The sequence below is a fragment of the Delphinapterus leucas genome, chromosome 6, assembly GCF_059928025.1.
Source record: "Delphinapterus leucas isolate spDelLeu-1000000601 "Yukka" chromosome 6, BTC_Dleu_Yukka2, whole genome shotgun sequence".
NCBI classification, from domain to species: Eukaryota; Metazoa; Chordata; class Mammalia; order Artiodactyla; family Monodontidae; genus Delphinapterus; species Delphinapterus leucas.
Window position 1 is genome coordinate 74,566,343 of NC_143134.1, and position 22,744 is coordinate 74,589,086.

Genomic DNA, 22,744 nt, shown 5'->3' on the forward strand with positions numbered 1-22,744 from the left:
CTGAGACTAGAGTGGCATGGACATATATACACTACCAATAGATAGCTAGTGGGAAGCAGCCGCATAGCACAGGGAGATCAGCTCGGTGCTTTGTGACCACCTAGAGGGGTGGGATAGGGAGGGTGGGAGGGAGGGAGACGCAAGAGGGAAGAGAGATGGGAACATATGTATATGTATAACTGATTCACTTTGTTATAAAGCAGAAACTAACACACCATTGTAAAGCAATTACACTCCAATAAAGATGTTTTTAAAAAAAAAAAAATGAGAGAAAAGAATGGGTTTTCAGAGGTCATGAGCTGGTGCCTCAGAGCCTAAACCAGCGTTTATACCCTTTTGATCAGGCCCACCCAGTGTGTTAATTAGCTTTTCTATTTTTTTGTAATTTAACATGTACAGATTGTGAGAATCCCTGGTTTTGAAAATCTGAATGCTCAGCCTCTCTTGAAAAATTAGAAGCTTCAGCATTGAATGACACCTTTTTCTGCAAAGGGCAACAGTTGGCTAGAATTGCACAGTGGCTGTCTGTCTCCTTTAGATGCCCCCCAGCTCTCCAGTCTGCTGAGTGCAAATGCTCTTTCTTGTAGTGCTATCACTCCTCTGTCTGCCTGCCCTCGGAAGCATTTCAGTTGTTGATAATAAACTGAAGCGAGATACTGGGCACACGTGTAGACAGTTGACTTAGTCACACTATTGGGAAAAGTGGTGGAAGCATTTGAAGAAATTAAATATTTGCTTCATTAAATGCACAACTTCTTCAAACCCAATAATATATCCCTAGTTCCCTCATCTTATTTTAAAACATTATATACATTTAAAAAATTATTTTATTTTATTTTTGGCTGCGTTGGGTCTTCGTTGCTGCACGCGGGCTTTCTCTAATTGCGGCGAGTGGGGGCCATTCTTCCTTGAGGTGCACAGGCTTCTCATTGCAGTATCTCATTGCAGTGGCTTCTCTTGTTGCAGAGCACAAGCTCTAGGCACACGGGCTTCAGTAGTTGTGGCACGCGGGCTCAGTAGTTGTAGCTCACGGGCCCTAGAGCACAAGCTCAGCAGCTGTGGCGCCCAGGTCCAGTTGCTCTGCCGCATGTGGGATCTTCCCGGACCAGGGCTCAAACCCGTGTCCCCTGCACTAGCAGATGGACTCCCAACCACTGCGCCACCAGGGAAGCCTAGGCTGTGGGTTTTTTCTAGCTTATAGTCTATATCCGGCTTCCAGAACTGCTAAGTGTAATAAAAGCACTAGCATTAATTGCATTTTCCCTTCATTTTTGCTGAAGAAAAGTGGAAGTTTTCATGTTGTCATGTTGTCAGTGATGGAGTAGATCAAATGTAAGCAGCCCTCTGAAACTGTAACTAGCTATTGATGAAGAAAAGAGTGATGTAATTCCCCCAGATTTGACTTCTCTAAAGCTAAAGGTTATTTTTATAGACTTTAAATAAATATTTATAACCTGTTGCTTGTGCCCCCAATTCCATTTCCTCCACTCACTCCAGGACTTTCTGTCCCAATTATCTTTCCTTTCCTATCATTAGTATTTCTCTTACCACTAGTCACTTCTCTGGAAAGAAAAAAAGTAAGAAAATCCTGTCCTTAAGAACCCTTCCATGACCCGTCATGGTGATGTTTTATTGTTTGCTTTCCTCTGAGTCTATGCGGAAGCACCTGGCACCCCGTCAGAACTTGAAAAATGTTTTCTCAGTTTGAATCAACCACATTTTTCAGAGCATAGTCTACTGGCTTCCTCCAGTTTCTTATCACCCACCTAAGGTGCAGCTCCTCCCAATTCCTGCACACTCCCTCCCTCTGTTTCTATCTCTCTCCCTCTGCCTCTCCCTAAGATCCCCAGGTATCTCCCAGACATCATCCTCCCTCCCTGCAAACAAAACCAAATCCTTGAGCATTTCTGCCACATTTGACAAGTGTCATTTTATTTTATTTATTTTATTTTTTTTGCGGTACGCAGGCCTCTCGCTGTTGTGGCCTCTCCCGTTGCGTTGCGGAAAACAGGCTCCGGACGCGCAGGCTCAGCGGCCATGGCTCACGGGCCCAGCCGCTCAGCGGCATGTGGGATCCTCCGGGACCGGGGCACAAACCCGTGTCCCCTGCATCGGCAGGCGGACTCCCAACCACTGCACCACCAGGGAAGCCCGACAAGTGTCATTTTAAATCACGGTTTGCTGCTGGTACCTCCAATGTGATTGACAGAGCCTCCAACTTCATTTCAGCTCTTCTCCCCTCCTTCGGTAAGGCCTGCTGCAGGCAAAAAGCCTCTTTCTCAGCCTTTGGCCATCTTGCTGAGGTCCTGTCCTCTCCAGGTCAAAACGGGGATAGGAAGGAGTCCAGGTAACAGAAAAACCAAAATTCTCTCATGAAGGTTTCACTCAGCTAGTTTTATTATTGGAAGATGGCTTCTCATGCTCCAAATTGGGCAGGTTAGAACAGACTCCCTGGGGATCCTGTTTACAAGAATTCTTCATAGACTTTCTGTTATTCCCCTCAATCAGCTGAAAGCAATCTCCTCATCTTCTAAAATGTTAATATATATATTTTTCTTAGGTGTTGGGGGTAGGAGTTTATTAATTTATTTTGATTTATTTTTGCTGTGTTGGGTCTTCGTTTCTGTGCGAGGGCTTTCCCCAGTTGCGGCAAGTGGGGGCCACTCTTCATTGCGGTACGCGGGCCTCTCACTATCGTGGCCTCTTGTTGTGGAGCACAGGCTCTTCTAAAATGTTAATATTTTAATAAGTACTTGTGAGCAGTAGAGATGCTTTTCATTCCAGGAGTTTCCAACCTTCGGAGTACAGCAGATTCACTTGGAGAATATTTTTTTTTAATAAAAATGGCAATACCAGGTCCCGGGCCTATTAAGTGAGAATCTCTGTACTGGGGCTCTGTTGTGTTTGTTTTAAAAATTCCGCAGATGATCCCGATGCTCACTTAAGGCTGAGGATATGAGAACTAGCTTATTGTATGGTTAATAATGTGCTGCTTACCTCCTTCCTGGATTCTCAACTTCCCTGGGGTCTTTTTCATGTTTATAATACCTGCTACAGAGCCTTCATTGTAACAGATTTTGAGTGTTTTGTGGTTTGAAGGATTTTGAAATCTCAGAGTTCTAGCAGAGAAGCTTTCTCACCAGTATTTGTTCAGTCTCCAAACTGAACTGCATGTAGATGCGGCACTCAGTACATATTGCAGGAAGAGCTGGCTAGGTGGTTGGTGCCTAGGAAAGAGAAGTGAGGCAACAGTCTGGTTAAATAAGATGTACTGGTTATGGTTCTAGGATCTGTTTTGAGAAATCTCATGTCTGGCTGTGTTCTAAGAGTTTCGTGTGTATTACCTCAATTAATGTTCACAACAGTCATTTGATAGAGGGACTATTATCCTCATTTTTCGATGAGGAAACTTGAGTCTCAAGGAGGGGAAGTAACTTGACCCCCAAGCCACACCTGTGTCAGTTACACAGTCAAGATTTAAACCCAGATTCTCTGACTTCAGAGCATGATTTCTTAAATACTGTGTTGTAGTACTTTCCATTCAAAGGGAGTAGAGCTTTAGAGCAATTTGGGCAGATATTAGGGTTAGCCTCTTCCTTCCTCCCTCCCACCCTCCTTCCTTCTTTTCAGTCTGTCTTCCTCTCTGTAGCCTGTCTGTCTGCTCTTGTGATGAGATTATTTCAGAAAATTCATCCTGGCAGCACTTATGCAAATTGGGTAGGATTGGAGCCATCCTCACATGCCCAAGACTCGTTGTAGCTGTTGTAGTTGGGGGCAGACAGAATGCTTTAGTAATAGAGGCCAGAAAGAAAGGGGAGGCTATCAGACATTAAGCAAGTAAAATTGAAGAGATTTAGTGATGGTTTAGATGGAAGACATGAAGGGGTGGAGAGATCTAGAATCTGTGCAGCTTTGCTGTGGCTGTCTGGAGAGATTATTGTGTAATTCATTCTCAGAAGAAGAGTGGATCTGGGGTAGGGAGAAGTGAGCTTGTTCACAGACAAGTTTGAAGGACCTGTGAAAAGTAGAGTGGAATTGTCTAGTAGGTAGTTATATATTACAGTCTAGAGATAGGTCAGCCCTACTTAGGGACATGAATCTGAGAGACGTCAGCACATTGGTCATAGTTGAAACCATGGAAGTGGATGCTGTTGTTTAGAGAAAGAGGTGAAAGTGAAAGGGGAACCCCAGAGAGCAAACATGAGGAAGCAATTTCTATGACTTAAATAAAAGGTCTTGCCTCTGTGCTGGATGCCTTTTTGACCTTGAAGAAATCACTGGCTCTCTCTGAACCTAATTCCTTGCTGATAAAGGTTAGTGTAGGTGATTTCTAAAGCTCCTTTCAGAGCTGACATTCTGTGGTTCTAACACTTTGCATTCGTTTTTGGGACTGCTTTGGGGCAAGTAGGGCATTTATTAATTGCTGAATTTTGTAACCTCGCTAGTGTCTATAAGCCCATGCAATTACATGGATTCCCTCATCTGTCTGTCTGATAAGCAGAATGATTATCCTGTACATGTCAAGTCCACCATCATTCTTTCAAAATAGCCTGGAGCACCATGAACATGGCAGGTTTGAGGAATCCACTTGTGTTACATGAGCTGTGAGCCTCTGAAAGCCAGACCCCTGGGCTTAAATTCCTCTACCCCTTAACTGGTTATGTCATCTCAGGCCCCTACGTTAAACTCTCTGTTCCTCCTTTCCCACATCTATAAAATGAGGGTCATAATCCTAGAAATGGTGTAGGGATTAAATGAGTTCATATGCACACAGTACTTAGAAGGGTACCTGGCACATATGCCCTCAGTAAATGTAAACTACTATTGTATGATGATGGTGATAATGATGACGACATTGTCTGGTAAAAGTGTCACAACCATAAGGGCTGAAGAAGTCTCCTCTTTTAGACTTTGAGTTTTCAAGTGGAGAGTGAAGAAGAAAAAACTGTACCACTTCCTAATAAGTGGAACTTTCAGATGATAGAACTCCATGGGTGGTAAAACTTCATTTCCTACCAACAAGTTGAGCTGCAGGTGGAAAAGGCATACAGATGCTGAATTACGGTTGCATTCAGTTTATACATTAGTAAGTATGAGGTAGGAGGAAATAGAGCACCCCTCCACAATACATATTAGCTTAAAGTATAGCTGGGTGAAAGGAAAAGAACACATTAGAAACTGCCCTCTCTCTCAGTCATAGAATCCACTTTCTTCAAGCGTCTTAGAGGTTAGGTGACTCTTGGCTATGCAGCTGTCATCCTCTAAAGCCAAAAACATTTCCCTAAAGCATGTAGTTTATGAATCTTTAGGTCTGGGGCAGCAGCTTCAAACTTCTTAAGATCATTTGACGTGATCTTCAAAACATACCTACAAGGAGTCAGCTACCTGGAGAGAAGGGTGTGCATCTCGAGGAATGCATCTCTTGAAACTTCTTGAATCTTTTTCTGGTCTCTTCCCCTTTCCTCTTCCGATTTTGTCTGAGAGTGGCTGGGTTCATCTTGTTTATCAGGCTCAGCCAAATGTGTGTCTGCGCAGTTCATTATATGCCAGGAAAGACAGTAGCACGACAGCAGAATTCAAAACAGGGTTTAAAATGAATAAATGAGAATAAGCCTCTGGGATTAGTCCCAGTTGAAAAGTTCAGCGCGATCAGGGAGGGTAGCTGCTGCTGTTGGGGACAGACAAATGACTTGCTGCGGGGAATAGGATTCACTGATCTAGCCACATTTTTAGTTCCTGATGGCCTCTCCACCCTGTGGGGTCCATCTCTTCTCAGGCAGACTCAGAGAGTGAAATTCTTAGAAATGTGTTTTTTCTTATTTCTCCTTCTTAGAAATTGTCCACCTAATTGCACATGAACTTTTCAGTTCATACTTCTTAGACCACAGAAACTGTGTGTCTCTAAAAATTACTAATTGTCTTAGGGAAGAAGGCGGGGAGAGAATTTTATTTCACAGAATCAAACTAAAAGCAAGAAAACAAAGGAAGCTTTTTGATGAGAGTAGGGGAAGAGTAGGCAGGGTCATTTTGCGATCATAGCACTAAGTATTTTCATTGAGAGAAGCCTGTTTGTATAGGGCCTTTACCATTTGCAAGGCCTGTTACGGACATAGCTCGTTTGATCTTTACAACAAAGAGGTTGTGTCCCCACTTCATAAATGAGAAAAGCAAGCCCAGAGAAGTTGACAGACTTGTCCAAGGTCACTGTGCTGGAAGTATGATTGTCTGACTGCAGGTTTGGTACCTTTTTTTTTTTTTTTTGCTATAGTCCTACTGGCACTAATATGTTGAGCCCTTTTAGAAGTTTCCCAGACATCCAACTGGAAGACCCAAGTATATAATCCAACTAGATTTGCAGCTTTTGCATGTTTCAAAGTTAACTTTATACATTATCCGTAAAGACATCAGTTCTTTTTTCTTGCTTGCCAGATGGGTTAATCTTTTAAGGGAAAGATAGCAGACAGGTAGAGAGAAACATGAAAACAGTAAAGGACAACAATCATAACCTTGGTTTATGGCCTAGGAGAAGTTTAATGCCAAAGAGAAGGCACTAAAAAATGGGTACTGCCTAAAATGTATAAAATTGGCGAGGATCAAAAAATGATACCAACTCATTGTTCTACTTTAGTCGAAGGACTTAAAGTAGAGAGTGGGGGCTGGATGGCTATTTTTAATATCTTCCCTGATATTCTCCCTTGAAAAAAAATTGAACAAAATAACTACAATTCACATATATTTGTTTGCTTGAACTTTGGTGAGGACCTAGGCTGTTTAAGGCCCCTCTATCAGGCCTTTGAGGCCCCCTTTCTGCCTTTTTACTTCTTCCCTATAAAGACTGTAGCTCCATGCAAGTGGCGTGATGGCTTTTAGCAGTTACCGAAAATGAAAGATGAGCGGGTCAAAAGCCCCTTAGTAAGCTTTGTGCTTTGATCTTCTAATCCTTGCTGCTGCTTTAAAGTTTTAAGGATTAGATTAAGCAACCTCGAGGGTAGATGCTAGGAAGAGTCTCTGTACTTACTGGCTCTCAGTAAGTGTACAGTAAATGGTTGATAACAGTTTCTGAGATCATCTACTATTTTTCTTTCATTATGATAACAAAGTAAGTTCCCTGCGGCCAAAGTTGCGTCCTCAAACACAATTCTCATTCCTTCCATATGTAATAACAGGCCCCGCTGAGTTCCTCTGATGTTACTTTAACTCTGTTTCATTTCATGAATTATGCTCAGGAGGATACTGCAGAACCGACTGAACAGAATACCCGGATTGCAGTTGAGAAAGTCAAAGGCTATGAAATGGGCTTCATTTCCTCTTTCATGCCTTCATAGAAATAAGTAACTTTGAGGGCTCTTTGGGAACAGGGCCAAGGAGAACGGATCGTTCTGTTGGTGATCTGTAACTGGCCTCAGACAAGTGTCCAGTGTTTGTGTGAGGCTCCTGGAGTCTATTGGTGTTTAGGGCCCCAGTGAAAGGCAGCTTGAAGGGCGTATGTGTGTGTTTCTGTCTGCTTTCTTTGTCCTGTCAAGGCCAACTAGCTATTCTTCCCCTGATAATGTGTGTCGGAGAGGTTTGGAAGCTTAGCGTTCGAGTTTAGAGTTAGACTCGTGGTTAGCGTTTGAACAAAATATCTTCATCCCAACTAAAGTACATTCTTATTCTGTTTTGTCCTCCATTTACATTCCAAGTTCCCATTCTGTTTTTCTCTGTATCGATAACATTTTGAGGACAAACTTGATATGCAATAAAGTGTATACATGTTAAGTACTTATTTAATAATTTTTTACATATGTTGATGCCTGTGTCAACAGCACCCAGAACAGGATGTGGAACATTTCCTTGTGTCCCTCCCAGTTAGTAGTCCCAAGGGTAACCACTATTTTGGCTGCTACCTCCATCGATTGCTTTTGGCTGTTCTCGAACCACATAAAGAGGTAGTCAAAGAGTATGCACTCTTATGTGTTTGATTTCTTTCATTCAACATTGTACTGTAACTCATCCATCTTGTTGAGTAAAGAATTCCATTGTATAATGTGTGCACCCTTTTGACCTGTTCATGGACATTTGGGTTTCCAGTTTGGGGCTATTATGAATAATAATGCAAGGAACATTCTTGTACATGGCTTTCAGTAGACATAAGTACTCATTTCTCTTGGATATATACCCCAAAGTGGAATTTCTTAATCATAGAACATGCATATATTTTCTTTTAGTAGGCAGTATGATGTACTGCCAAACATTTTCCCTAAGTTGTTGTACCAGTTAACACTCCTGAGCTCCTATGCTTTGAAAGTACACTTTTCCTCTGCAATATTTTTATTCTAGATAGGTGATATTAATGTGGGATATGGAGACATTTTCCAGCTCATCTCAGATTATACATGTACACATATTTTTGTATTTCACATTCATTCAATATGGATTCAGAGGTGGATATCTGCCTTTTTATATGCTTGGGGGTTTAATAGTCAAAAATTGCTCCTAGATGTTTATAGAACTCCTATTTGCTGTAGCCCCAAACTGTAAACGGTGCAAACTTCCACTACTGTTTGAATGGATAAATAAATTGTGGTACATTTAAAGGGTAGAATACTATACAGCAACATTATGTTGAATCTCAAAAATAAAATGTTGAGTTAAAAAAAATTGCTCCTAGGAATTAAAAGGAAACTACCTGTTAGTTTGAAAAAATAAAATATTAATCACAATAAAGTTTAATGAGTAGATGTTTGATTTTATGACTTACTCCTAAGTGTGGAATTTAATTCATACCCGGAGTGAAACCAGAAGGGTGAATTGACTTAGGGAAGATCTAGACCTGCCTCTGGTATTATTTTTGCAACAGGCTGAATTGCATCTTATGGTTGCTCTTTTCTTTCATTTATCTTTTATTCCTTTGAGACGAAGCAGTAACTCAATATATTAAATACTGCTTAGAATCCTCAGCCCTGAGCATTTTAACTCTGTCAAGTGTGTATAAGCAGATGGTTTAAAAAGAATGGAAACTTAGGACTTAAACGTCTTGGTTCACATAATGGTTTGTTCGGGTAGCCTACCTGCATGGGCTGGAGGGCCCTGTAACTAATAATGATATTCTTGATATGAGAAAAGGAATTGTCAAAGTAAGGAGCGCTTAGAATCAGTCTAGAAAAGCCTATTAGGCTTTTCTGGACTTTCAAATACCAGAGTTCTCTTCCCTTTTGGACAGAGCTACATTAGTCCATTCATTCATTCATCATTCACTTGCACAATGACTCAACAACTGCTTACTGAGTGCTATGTGCCAGGCCCTGTTCTAGATACTAGGCTTATGGCGAGGAACAGAGCAAAGGTCTTGCCCTCATGGAGTTTGCCTTCTTGAGGATGAGGCAAGAAAACAATGTATACGTATTGTCATGTGGTGCTCTGGAGGAAAATGAAAACAGAGTGAGGGGGACGGGAGTGTAGACTTGGTATTGGGAACTGTTGTTGCTTTTTACAAGGAAAGGTCATTCGCGCAGAGAGCTGAAGGGATGGAACAATTTGATGTCCACTGGAAGAAGAGTAAGCTAGGTGGCGGGGGAGCATGCCAAAGCATAGCAAGGAGGCCTCTGCAGTTGGAGGAAGGCAGTGACTGGGTGGGTAGGCAGAGGGATGGCAGGGACCCAGATAGAGCTCTGTAGGTCATTGTAATGACCTCGGCTTTTTCCCCCCGAGTGGGAATCCACCAAAGAGTTTTGAATAGGGAAGTGACTCTTCAAGTCTTATTTTTAAGGATGACCTTGAACATAGGGTGGAGAATTGACTGTAGAGACAAGGGTAGAAACAGGGAAACAAGTGAAGATCTCTAATAGGTGTATGTTTGATTTTGTAGTTATCACCATCTCTGTGCTTTATTAGTAAAGATAATTATTGTGTTTATCCGGACATGGATGAACAATGTTGGCACATTTGAGGCACACTATTGATAGAAATAATTTAGTAATATGCAAATTAGCAATATGCTATGGACATTATAAAATAAGCTCTATAGTTAATACTTTTTTCCTATTCATCTAATATTGATTTTCTTCCAGAAGCTCTTCCTCTCTCTCCTGTTTTTATTCAGTACTGTTGTACCATTCTTTCAGCTGCTCATGCTTGAACTTAAGTTGTTTGTGACTCCTCTCTGTTTATCCTCCATACAGCCACACAGTCAGGTTCTGGGTTGTTACCTTCCTGTCTCCACATCCATCTCCTTTTTCTGCCATTCCCAACTTTAGTTTAGACCCTCTTTTCATCTCAGAGTTAGCCATCAAATTCTCCATCTTTATTTTTTTTAATAGATCTTTATTGGAGTATCATTGCTTCCAATACTGTGTTAGTCTCTGTCGTACAACAAAGTGAATCTGCCTCATGCACACAAACATCCCCACATCCCCTCCCCGCTGAGCCTCCCTCCTACCCTCCCCATCCCACCTCTCTAGGTCATTGCAAAGCACCGAGCTCATCTCCCTCTGCTATGCTGCTGCTTCCCACTAGCTAGCTATTTTATATTCGGTAGTGTGTATATGTTGATGCTACTCTCTCACTTTGCCCCAGCTTCCTCCTCCCCACCCCTCACCCCCGTGTCCTCAAGTCCATCCTCTATGTCTACATCTTTATTCCTGCCCCTAGGTTCATCAGTACCATTTTTTCTTTTTTTTAGATTCCATATATATGTGTTAGCATACGGTATTTGTTTTTCTCTTTCTGACTTACTTCACTCTGTATGACAGACTCTAGGTCCATCCACCTCACTACAAATAACTCAATTTCGTTTCTTTTTATGGCTGAGTAATATTCCATTGTATATATGCGCCACATCTTCTTTATCCATTCAACTGTCAATGGACATTTAGGTTGGTTCCATGTCCTGGCAATTGTAAATAGTGCTGCAGTGAACATTGTGGTATGTGACTCTTTTTGAATTATGGTTTTCTCAGGGTATATGCCCAGTAGTAGAATTCCTGGGTCATATGGTAGTTCTATTTTTAGTTTAGTTTTGTTTTGTTTTGTTTTTTGCAGTACGCGGGCCTCTCACTGTTGTGGCCTCTCCCGTTGCAGAGCACAGGCTCCGGACGCGCAGGTTCATTGGCCATGGCTCATGGGCCCAGCCGCTCCGCGGCATGTGGGATCTTCCCGGACTGGGGCACGAACCCGTGTCCCCTGCTTCGGCGGGCGGACTCTCAACCACTGCACCACCAGGGAAGCCCTATTTTTAGTTTTTGAAGGAACCTCCATACTGTTCTCCATAGTGGCTGTATCAATTTACATTCCCACCAACAGTGCAGGAGGGTTCCTTTTTCATCCCACCCTTTCCAGCATTTATAGGCTCTAGATTTTTTGATAATGGGCATTCTGACCGGTGTGAGGTGATACCTCATTGTAGTTTTGATTTGCATTTCTCTAATAATTAGTGATGTTGAGCATCTTTTCATCTTTCATCTCTTGGCCATATGTATGTCTTCTTCGGTGAAATGTCCATTTAGGTCTTCCGCCCATTTTTTCATTGAATTGTGTTTTTGATATTGAGCTCCATGAGCTGTTTGTATATTTTGGGGATTAATCCTTTGTCCATTGTTTCATGGGGAAAGCAGCAAAAAGAATATAGGTTTTGAAGTGAGGTCTTGATTCATACTGGTTCAGATCTTTGTTCTTCCATGTAGCTATAGGGCCTTTTGCAATTTTTGAACCTCACTTGTCCCTTTATAAGATGAGCATAACAGTATCTGCTTTATAGGATTACAATGAGAATTAAGTGGAACTATAGTGTTTAAAGGGCCTGGCAGCATTGGGCACTTAGAAAATGTTGGTTCTTTCCACCTTCCTTCTTCCACTTCCCTCTATCTAAGATCCATCCACCTGGCAGGCCCTAAAGCATAACTCTCATTGTGTCATTCCTCTTGTCAACGGCTTCCTATTGCCCCACACGTTAAATACAGGCACTTTTGTTTGGCATTCAGAGCTCCAGTTCTCTGACTCCAACTTTAATTTCCAACTTTTTCCCATTACCTATTCGTCTCCATGTACTTTATGTATTAGCAAATTTGCTATTTTATACTCATGCTTCCAATTCTATATAAAATATCATCTATTAAAATCCTACCTGTCCTTCAAATTCTGTCTCAAATACCATTGCACTCACGAAGGTGTAAACAATCTGGAAGTGGTTTCTCCTAGTCTGAAATGTTACTGCACGTGGAGGAGGCACCATCGTGCCCATGCTCTGGAGCCCGAAGGGCGAGGTCCCACCGCTTCCTGTCATCCTGGGCACATTACTGAATCCCTGCATCTCAGTTTCCCCTGCAAACTGGAACAATGCTACTTACTTCCTAGGGTTAGTGTGAGGATTAAATGAGATTCTACATATGATGCACCTTGAATAGTGTGTGGCACTTGGAAAATTTAAATCAGTTTCTATAATTAGAGGTATGAATAATCAACATTATTTCATTACCAGGATCTGTATTCTATGGGGACTTCAAATTAAAAGCTGTTTGAGAGACAGTGGAGAGGGCATGGATTAGGATTCTCATACTGGATTCTAGTACTGGTTCCCACTACTAAACAAGCTATGTGATGCTGACTGTGCCGGCCTCTCTGGATCTTACTTTCTTCAACTGCAAAAAGTAGGCCAAACAAAAATCACTAAGCTCTCTTTCAGTTCACCTAGGCACATGGATATCTAATAGACACTTCCAACTCAAATCAAGCAAAACAGAATTCTTAATTTCTACTCCTCTAAATACACTCTTTCCCTATCTCAGTAAATGATACTGCCGTCTACCCAGTTTAAGTAAAACTCCTGTGAGCTGCCTTTGAATGATCTATTTCTTTCACCATCTAAATCTAATCATCTGCCCATCCTGTAGGTTCTACTTCCAAAACGTATCCTGAATCCATCTACTTCTCCCCCATCGCCATTGATACAACCCTAGTCCAGTAATCTCTTGTCTGTACTGTTGCCATGGTTCCTAATCCATCTTTGTCTCCACTCCTGCCCTCTTTCAGCCTGTTTTCCACAGAGCCAAAGTGATATCTAAAACATAAACCAGATATCACTCTCCTGCTTAAAATTCCCCAGTGGCTTTTCATCATACTTAGAATAAAAGCCAAACTCTTTTACCCCCTCATACCACTCCCCCCCTTATGCTTCAGCGGCACGGCCCTTTTTTCTTTTCTTGCCAGCTCACCACACTTACGTTTGCCTTGGGCCTTTGCACCTGCTAGTCTCTATGGTTGGAATATTCATCCCCCAGATGTCCGCAGGACTTGGTTCTTGTCATTTAGATCCCAGCTCTATCTAATTGCCCCCTCCCTTCTACCAGTAGTGCTCTATCACACCACCCTATTTTATTTTTTCCTAAGGCTTACCACTATCTGAAAAATAGCCCATATATTTATCGCTTCCCCCCCAAATAGAAATTAAATGTCTCCATATTAGGGCCTAATTCCTACCACATTGCCTGGCACACAGTTGGTTATGTGCGAAAAAATCTGACTGAAGACACTAAAGAATAAATATAAACCGATTTTTAATGATATGAAAGTTTATGTTACTTACATGAGCCAAGTATTGTGTTTTTATTTTTGAAGTTCGAGGACCTATTGGTTTTCCCTTCATTAAATTCCTCATCCTAAATGAACATGATTGAGCACATATGCCTGTGCTGGAAATATGATTCTAAATAAAACAATAGTAATACAGGTTGCTTTTTTCCCCTCTTTGACCGAGTTCCCAGATTTTCCCATTCTCTCCAACTCCTCTCCTCCAGTACCACCTTACTGCAAATTACCATCATCTCTGGCCCCGAGGATTGCCTCCTCTCTGGTCTTTTTCTGTAGGTTCTAATCTCCCAGTAACGTTATTCCCCGGACTGCAGCCATGGACCTTTTCAGTCGCCATTATACCCATGGCTGGAAAACCTTCCGAGTTTTCACTGTTCTCAGGATAAAGGTCCACCGCCTCACGTCCCGCCAGCTTACTCTCCACTCCAGGCCACACTCCCTCCCTCCCTTCCTGGTTCCCGCCAGCCACCCAGCTGGCAGCCCTCGCTTCCCGCTTCCCAGGCAGTTCTACACCCCATCCTTTTGGCCTGCTTCTTGGGATCTCAGGAGATGGTCCCTTGCTCAGGGAAGGCCTCTCTGGTTAGGACGAACTCCACTCGTAATCATACAGCCCCACATCGCCAAGGACCTCTCTTTCAGAGCTCTAATTTTATAAATATATACTCCTGAATATGGTGGTAACCTTATTAATATGCGTTAAAGCAGGTCTGCGCTGACAGATATCAGCGGAAGGAATGTACTGACTGGCGGCCCAACCACTCCTCCCCCCTCCCCCTAGGGCTGCGACGCAGCTATTCTGCGTTAAGCGGGCGCCGCGAAGAGAGACAGTGCAGGGCGCCTGCGCCAAGGGGCACGCATGCGCAGAGGGACGAGACCGCTGACAGATTCTCGGTGGCGGTGGCGGTGGCGGCGGCGGCGGCGGCCCTGGACTGCGGGGAATGGGAATCCTAGGTCTTTGAGCACCGCCCCCGCCTCCCTGCCCGCGACATGGCTCAGGAGAAGATGGAGCTGGACCTGGAGCTGCCTCCAGGCACGGTTGGGAGCCCGGCGGAGGGCGGCGGCAGCGGCAGCGGCGGTGGCGGTGGCGGCGGGGGCCTCAGGAGGTCTAACAGCGCCCCCCTGATCCACGGCCTCAGTGACACTTCGCCGGTGTTCCAGGCCGAGGCGCCGAGCGCCAGGCGAAACAGCACAACGTTCCCGAACCGCCACGGCCTGCTACTACCGGCCTCCCCCGTCCGCATGCACAGCAGCCGCTTGCACCAGATCAAACAGGAGGAGGGCATGGACTTGATCAATCGAGAGACCGTCCACGAGCGCGAGGTGCAGAACGCAATGCAGATAAGCCACTCCTGGGAGGAAAGTTTCAGCCTGAGTGACAACGACGTGGAGAAATCCGCCTCCCCGAAACGCATCGATTTCATTCCGGTGTCGCCAGCACCGTCACCCACCCGGGGAATTGGGAAGCAGTGTTTTTCACCATCCTTGCAAAGTTTTGTGAGTAGCAATGGATTGCCTCCAAGCCCTATTCCCAGCCCAACGACCCGATTTACTACCCGGAGAAGCCAGAGTCCAATTAATTGCATTAGACCAAGTGTTCTTGGACCATTGAAAAGAAAATGTGAAATGGAAACTGAATACCAGCCAAAGAGATTTTTCCAGGGCATCACCAACATGCTTTCTTCTGACGTTGCACAGCTGTCAGATCCTGGTGTGTGTGTATCTTCCGATACCCTTGATGGAAACAGCAGCAGTGCCGGATCTTCTTGTAATTCACCAGCGAAAGTCAGCACTACCACCGACTCTCCTGTGTCACCTGCCCAAGCGGCCTCTCCATTTATTCCAGTAGATGAACTTTCATCTAAGTGATTCACCCACCCATCCTGAGACTCGGTTTTGTTTTTGTTTTTGCAATGGAGAGAAAAATGAAGTTGGAACAAGCACTGAACTTTGTCGATTAATTTGAGGCTATTTCCTATTTTACCCTTTTCTTTTTTGGAATTTCCTGAAATGTTGTTATTCTAGAGAACTTTTATGTCAGATTCCTGCGGGTGCCCATGAATTCAGTGTAGTAATATTTTCAGACGTTTTCCCAATAAGTGTGTTGAAGCATACATCTTTACGCTGCTAATATGTCTAAATACATATGTTATCCCTTGATTTTTTAAAATAACTGAGAGCTCTATTTATTTATGCGATTATTAAGTTCTGATGCAAATATAAATGTTGAATTAATCAGCATAGTAAACTGATGTTTTAAAATTCCGTACTTCATGCCCACACTAGTTTTTAATGTTATTTTCAGTGATTGCTAATTTCTATTGATGAAGAACAATAACTTACCTATGTACAGGTATTTTTAAAATGTTAGTTTTATCCATCCAGTGGTTGTCTGTTTTACCCAGGAATCCTTGAATATTTAAGTTTCTGGGTACAGAAGTGGATGGGGGATGGTGATAAAAGAGCAGAATATAAAAGTTTGCAACAAATCTTTTAAAATTAAATATATAAAAGTAAACATATTTAAAAAACATTTTCTAATGAAATTTTAATAGTAATTCTAATAAGTTGTACAAATATAACTACTATACAGAATTTTTTTTTTTTTTAACCAGAAAGTGCATTCTTTTGGGCATAATCCTAAAGTGAAATGGGACAGTGCCTTGCAGTCTTAGCCCACTGTACATAGGCTGAGGCCAGGTTCTTTGTACCACTGCAAATTTAAAAGTTTTTCCATTGTAGAAGATGTGTGGGAAGCCCTGTTGAACTTCAGCAGAGCACCCAGGCAGATGAAACTCTCTCAGTCATTAATATGCTTTAAAATACCCAATCGTGCCTCAGTGAAAATCCTTGCCAACAAGGAACCAGCGCAACTTTTGGCTGCTTTTATGCTCTGCCCATCTGTCACCTTCTTGGTTTTCCCTGGCTCAGGAAGGAAGCAGCTGTTTCCTTGCCAACAGGTCCTTCCTCTCCACCTCCCAAGAAACTAGGGCATCATCGGTTAGACAAAGGTACAGTGTGACTCAAACTTCTGACAGTAAGCAACAAAAGGACCGTGGAATTGTTTCAGGAACCTCTGTGGTTAAAGCTACAGCTGGACTTGACTGCCTGGGGGATGTCGTTTAATTAAGGGGCAGTGACTTGCCAGAGGAAATCAGGGGAGAGTCACCTAGGTAAATCATTATTTAACTTAGGTTTTGTTAAAGGTAGAATTGTGAAATGTTCTTTTCTTTGCCTTTTACAATTAAGACAAAGTATGAAAATATTTAATAACAAATTTTTTTATATTATACTTCCTTATATTTCCTGTATCTTCCTTAACTAGATAAGTAGGTAGATAGAAAGAATGGCAAACAAAAGGGGAAGGGGAAAAAAAGAGAGACCAAGAAACCAAGACAAAATGTTCCGCCTCACTTTAAGTTATTGCCTACAGAGACTTTAACAATTACGTGGAATTTTTACAACTATGAGAATAAATGGAACTGGTCACCTTTTGGCAGTTGCCTCAAGAATTCAGTGCATTACATCGAGGGTAAGATCGTGTCCACAGGCTTAAAATTCTCTATTCTGGGTAAAAGGGTTAATGTGCTCCAGTTCTGACCTTGTTCCTCAAATTCAAACGTATATGTCCAACTTCCTGTTGGGCACTTTGACCTGCTTCCAGAGGTACTTTAACCTCAGCACCTTCAAAACAAAATTTATTATCTCTTCATTTAACTTGTTCTTGTATTACCTAAATTGATGTCATCCTATCTAATTTCTTAAAACCATGGGAAGCATCTTTGACTTGCCCTTTTCTCTGTGTGTCACATCCAGCGCAATCACCAAGTCCTGTCTACTTGTGAAGTGAATCTTGTGTCTCCCCTTCTCTATTTCTGTTGCCCTGATTTAGCTTAAGTTCCGGCGTAAGTGATCTCGCAGCCTATTTTCTTACCTCCCTTTTGGCCCAGTCTTCACACTGCCTCTAAAGTGATCTTTCTAAAATATAAACTTGAGTTTGTCATCCTCCTGCTTAAAATCTTTATATGCTTCTCCATTTTCTATAGTTTAGAGAATGCTTTCTTTAACTTGACATGTGATAAGGTCCTTCATGAGCTGGCTATACTCTAACACAGGTTTAATCCTCTGCTCATCCTGTCCCAATTACACATCTTCCCTTCTTACTCTGTAAACACTAGACCACTTGATACTCTAAATATGCCATGTACTTTCATGTGTTTGTACCTTTGATTAAACTGTTCCTTTCCCTAAAATGCCATTTCTATCCTTTTTACCCAGGAAAATGCTGTTTCTTTTTATTGCATTTGAATTTAACTATGAAATAATGTATACCTTCTGCTTATAAAAATATTTAAACAATACAGATATCTATATAGTAAAAAAAAAAAATGAAAGTCTGCCTTTTACTATGTAAAATTCATCTTCCCTACCTATAGGTAATTTCTGTTAATAATTCGCTATATGTTATACAAGATGTTACTCTGCATTCCATGTATATGTGTATATAAATTCAGGAAACCAACATCTCACTGACATCTCTCTTTTCTTTCCCTCATATCTAATCATTCACCAAATCTTATTGATTTTATCTTCCAGAATCTATCTTCTTTCATCTGTACTGCCACCTGGATCCAGCCTACCATCATTTCCCTCTTAGGCCTCCTAATTCCCACTTGTCCCTTCACACTCATTCTGGTTGGCTACCCGTTCATCCTCCATACAGCAACTAGAGTAATCCTTTTAAAATTGCAGATCTGATCCTTCCATCTCCCAGCTTAAAGCTTTTCATTTGCTTCCTGTTGTTCTTATGGTATACCAAAATGTATTAATTCAGCCCTAGGAGGCCCTGTGCAGTCTGACCCTTGCCTCTCCCTCCCCTTGCTTTCTGTGCTCCACCCTCACTGGCTTGCTTGCTTCTTGTTCAGTACATCTTGTTCTCCTGTTTTATGGGCTTTTACCAGATCCTTTTCCCTGAAGGTATAGAGAAGCTTTTATTTCTATAAGTTTATTTTCCTATATAGGTGGTAAGTTTTAAATCAGATAAGGCTCTAAGAGTTTATATAGACAATTTAGATTATTATATTATTGCTCATGGCTTCAGTCATTACTTTATAGAATGTAAAGGCTTAGCTCATGTAAGAATTAGCCTCAAAAAAACCTTTTTAAGGTATTAGTATTGCTAATCTATAAACGTTGTGCTAGAAGCCCCAAAGCACATATCAACATTGAGTTAAGGTACAGCTTGTCATGTATAACAAACCTCTGTTGTATATTTTCCTTTATGATGTTTCTCAAAAACACAGTGTAAATGGAACATATAATTAATGGTCACCAAATCTGCAGCTGCTGGATGTCGGAACCTTTAAGCGTACTTAAAAGATTGATTGTAATCAAGAACAACCTGTATGGGATTGCCTTCCAGTGGTTCACATTTATCAGTTCAGCCGGCTACATACCTATAGCAAGAGACCACTCTTAGATATTTGGCATATAAGGGGGAAAGGGTCAAGGCTTATGAGGGAAACAGGACTGAGAATTGTTTTCTTATTGGCATGTTTTTAGATGAGTAGAAAAAGTCTGAAGATCCGAGAGAGAAATGGGAGATCGGGGGGAATAGTTGCCAAAACAACAAACCGAAGAAGATGATGTAACTGATTCTTCCTGAGTAGCATCAGTGAGTAGAAGAAAGAGTTGGTCTTGGAAAGGTTGTCTATAATTTTTTTTTCTTTTGCAACAGGAAGGAGAGTGAAAAGGCTAGGCAAAGATAGCAGTAAATGTTGAACTGATTTGTGTTGCAGGAGTTTAGGGGTTTGGAGGAAGGTGTAAATGAAAAGTGAAAAGAATTTGTATCTGATTGCTTCTATTTTCCAAGTTTTAAGGAGTGTAGGATGTTTGAGGGTGGGGCAGGAGTAGATTTGGAAGCTTGAATGAAGTAAAGGTTTAATGCTGCCTCTGTGAGAATCTGTAAAGGAGTAACAAGGGTGAGTAGGAGCTTTATTAGGCCACATTGGATGACAGGTTGCAGTTGGATGTCCGGTGCAAAAGAAGTAGATTGGATTGACCTAAGTTTGGGAATTGGTTAAGCGGGAACTAGGTAATGTCAAGTGTGTGAAGCAAATAAGTATTCTGCTGAAAGCGGGGTTGAGTGATTGGCCAAGATCTTGGAGATGCTAAGAGAAGTCAGCAGCGGGTCATGGAATAGGCCATTTTTTTCCAAGGTCTTACGTTACAGTCATCCATGACAAAGTATACAGAGAATCTGATCTCACTGCAGAACTCTCACTTTAGCAGTTTTGCCCATATTTTTCATGTCTCATTGTGTTCAGAGACTCAATCCTGAATCAGCAAGCCTTGAGTTCCATTTAGTTGATTTAAAAAAATTTTTTTTGGAGTCAGATTGCTCACTGTAGCCAAGACAGTTCTTTATGCCTTCCCTACCTTGCCATGCAAGTAAAAAGGTTTTCTTAAAAGTTGATATGACCTTTATATTAAAAAGTATATATAAAGTACTTGCTACATGTCAGGCACTCTCCTAGCTGCTAAACAAATGTATTGTTTCATTTAATCTTCATCAGTATCCTCTGAGATTAGTGCCATATTATCCGCATTTTATGTGTCCTCACTTATCATGGAGGCACAGAGACATTAGGTACCTTGCTCAGGATTCCGAACTGGGAGGTAGTGGTTAAAAACACAGACTGTGGAGCTGGGTGGCTGAGGTAAGGGTCACTCTTGGTAAAGTCCTTACAGCGGTGCTGGGCAGTTAGTATCAACTGTCATTACTGTCCTTGTGGTGGTGGTGGTTGTCATTATTGTCACCTAGTGTGGACTTGCTAAGGAATCTTCTTTATTATCCGTGACTGATGAAACTCCCACTTTCACACTCAGTAACAGTATACTCTACCCTGCTAGGCAGCCTGTCCTTTTATAAGATGAGAGTTTTTGACATTGGAGTCTTTCTTACACTGAGCAGACATTTTGCTCTGGAACTTACACCATTTAATTCAAGTCCAACTCTCTGGAAAATGCAGAACAAGCCTTATCTCTTTTTTAGATGATAGCCTTCCCTTCACAAATCAGAAACACTGTTCCCTCAGTAATGACCTCTTCTTACTTCTGGATTGGGGGAACCTTGAGCAATTTCTTTAGTGTACTTCCTCTGTGAAATCAGGCTATCATTGCTCGGCAGCCAGGATTTTCACAAGATTGTGATCCCTTTAAGACTGTTTGCTTTCCCTAGTAGAAAAGCAAGAGATGGTCTAATAACATGAGCCATTGCCAATAGTAATAATAATAATTAGCACTAATATTTATTGAGTATTCAATAAGGGCCTAGACACTATTTTCCATGCTTTGATTGCAATGAGTTTATTTAATCCTCATGACAACCCTGTGAGGTAAATGCAATTATTATTATTTATTCCCATTTAACAGATGAGAACACCAAATACATTTTCTCAAGTCTCTGTTACTTTCTATTATTTCTTTTTCCGTTTGAATTTAAGTCTTTTTTGCCTTTTCCTTATGAACAGACTTCTTTGGTTTTGTTTTTTGAGATAAAGCCTATTTTCCAGCTTGCTAGGGTTGCCACTTGTTTTGAATCAAATGATACATTTACTTAAAATGATGGCTTTAGACATTATTATCATATTAGAGGAAGCAATCAGGATTGTTTTCTATACTAATAGGTTAAAAAATATTAAAGTTGTAGAGAGGATATCATGGTTTACATATTTTAAAACTGATTTGCTATTCGAAATAAATCCCCAAACTACAAATTTTAAATTATTGTTTCAAAAAAATATGTATATATATGTATATGTTATATATGCTTTGTTGTACTTGAGTTATACAGTATCCTTGGTTGTCCTTAGATTTTCACTCCTGGGGAAACAAAAGCAAGAACCATTTGACCGCCCCCCGCCCCAAACAAACTCTATAAGGTAAAAATGTATCATTTTTAGAGGAAAAGTAACAGCAGGATTTAAAGAGTGATCCAAAATCTTTTATTACCTAATTAACAAATTCGCCTTCTTTCTCTATAAGAAGCTCTCCCCAGAGGTTAGAGATTTAAATTCAGAACACTTGAGCAATCCCTGAGAAACTATTATTCTTCTTACCTTTACTTCATAGAAAATCACTGTTCAGCAAAAGGACCCAAAAAGGAAAACTTGCCTTTGAATGCATTTTAGAATTGGTGCTTAAACTTCAAGTTTCACAGTGTAATGTCCCTGCATTAGATATTTTGAAACACACCATTGAAAGCCACAATTTGTTCCAAAAGGTTAGTATCATTTTTGGAAGTTCAATAAATATTTTAAAATCACCTCAAAAGTGACTTTTGATTCTGCCTATAAGGGAAATGGATCTGAAAAAGGATAGGTAGGTAGATAGATAGATATGTGGATAGATAGATAGAGATAACTGAATCACTGCTGTACACCTGAAACTAACACATTGTAAATCAGCTGTACTTGAATTAAAAAATAAAAATAAGGAAGTTAACCTTAGTGAAGTTAAGTGATTTACCCAAGCTCACAGAAATAGTAAGTGGATGCAAATAAAATTTGTACATAGATCTGTACCGCCCCCCCGCCCCCGCCAAAAAAGTGACTTTTGGTTCTATATGTAGCTTGTTTGTGAAAACAGTTTTATAAGAGAGGTTAGGCAGCTAACATCAAATACTCCAGTCCTGTGCATGCACAACTAAATGTACATGCACATTTGCACATACACACACCTGATCTACTTTATGAGTTTTGTTCTGTGTGCTTGGGGCCTTATTTAGCTTTACTCCCATTTTAGATTTCCCCTCATTTTCCTCTCCTCGGTCTTCTTAGGTAGGTTAGACTTTGTAAATTACACACACACACACACACACACACACACACACAGGTACTGTTGGCGAAAGTGTTTTGTGCCTTGATTTTGCATCAACTTTCCAAATTCCAAGTGCTGCCCTAAAAGAGAAATAGGTATTTGGTTCTCATACCTCATTTCTTTGTGCCTGATTTCTATTTTTCCTTTTTGAACTTTTGGAATAAACACTTGGGAGATGTGAAAATCACTCATTAACAAATTCTTAGGCAGTGTGACTGAAACTAGAGAGCAGAGAATGTGTAGCTTTTATTTACCTGTGAAAGTTCAGTTCTGTATCAGTGCCAGGGATAGTTCTGGTTCTTTT

At 41.3% G+C, this 22,744-nt stretch overlaps 2 protein-coding genes across 4 annotated transcripts in view; both read left to right on the plus strand.

Moving 5' to 3' along the window:
- PIP5K1B (phosphatidylinositol-4-phosphate 5-kinase type 1 beta) overlaps positions 1-22,744 on the plus strand; it is a 327,449-nt gene that overhangs the window by 57,725 nt on the left and 246,980 nt on the right. Inside the window, exon 1 of one of the 3 annotated variants that reach the window (XM_022573557.3) lies at positions 895-2,247. The exons of the other annotated variants lie outside the window; for them this stretch is intronic. The gene's annotated coding sequence lies outside the window, so the exon portion shown is untranslated. Of the gene's footprint in view, positions 1-894; positions 2,248-22,744 lie in introns of those variants that run through there. 3 annotated transcript variants of the gene reach the window in all.
- PABIR1 (PP2A Aalpha (PPP2R1A) and B55A (PPP2R2A) interacting phosphatase regulator 1) lies at positions 14,438-15,829 on the plus strand. Its single transcript, XM_030763789.2, has one exon. The coding sequence runs from the start codon at positions 14,551-14,553 to the stop codon at positions 15,427-15,429; it is 879 nt and encodes a 292-aa protein (XP_030619649.1). The 5' UTR covers positions 14,438-14,550; the 3' UTR covers positions 15,430-15,829.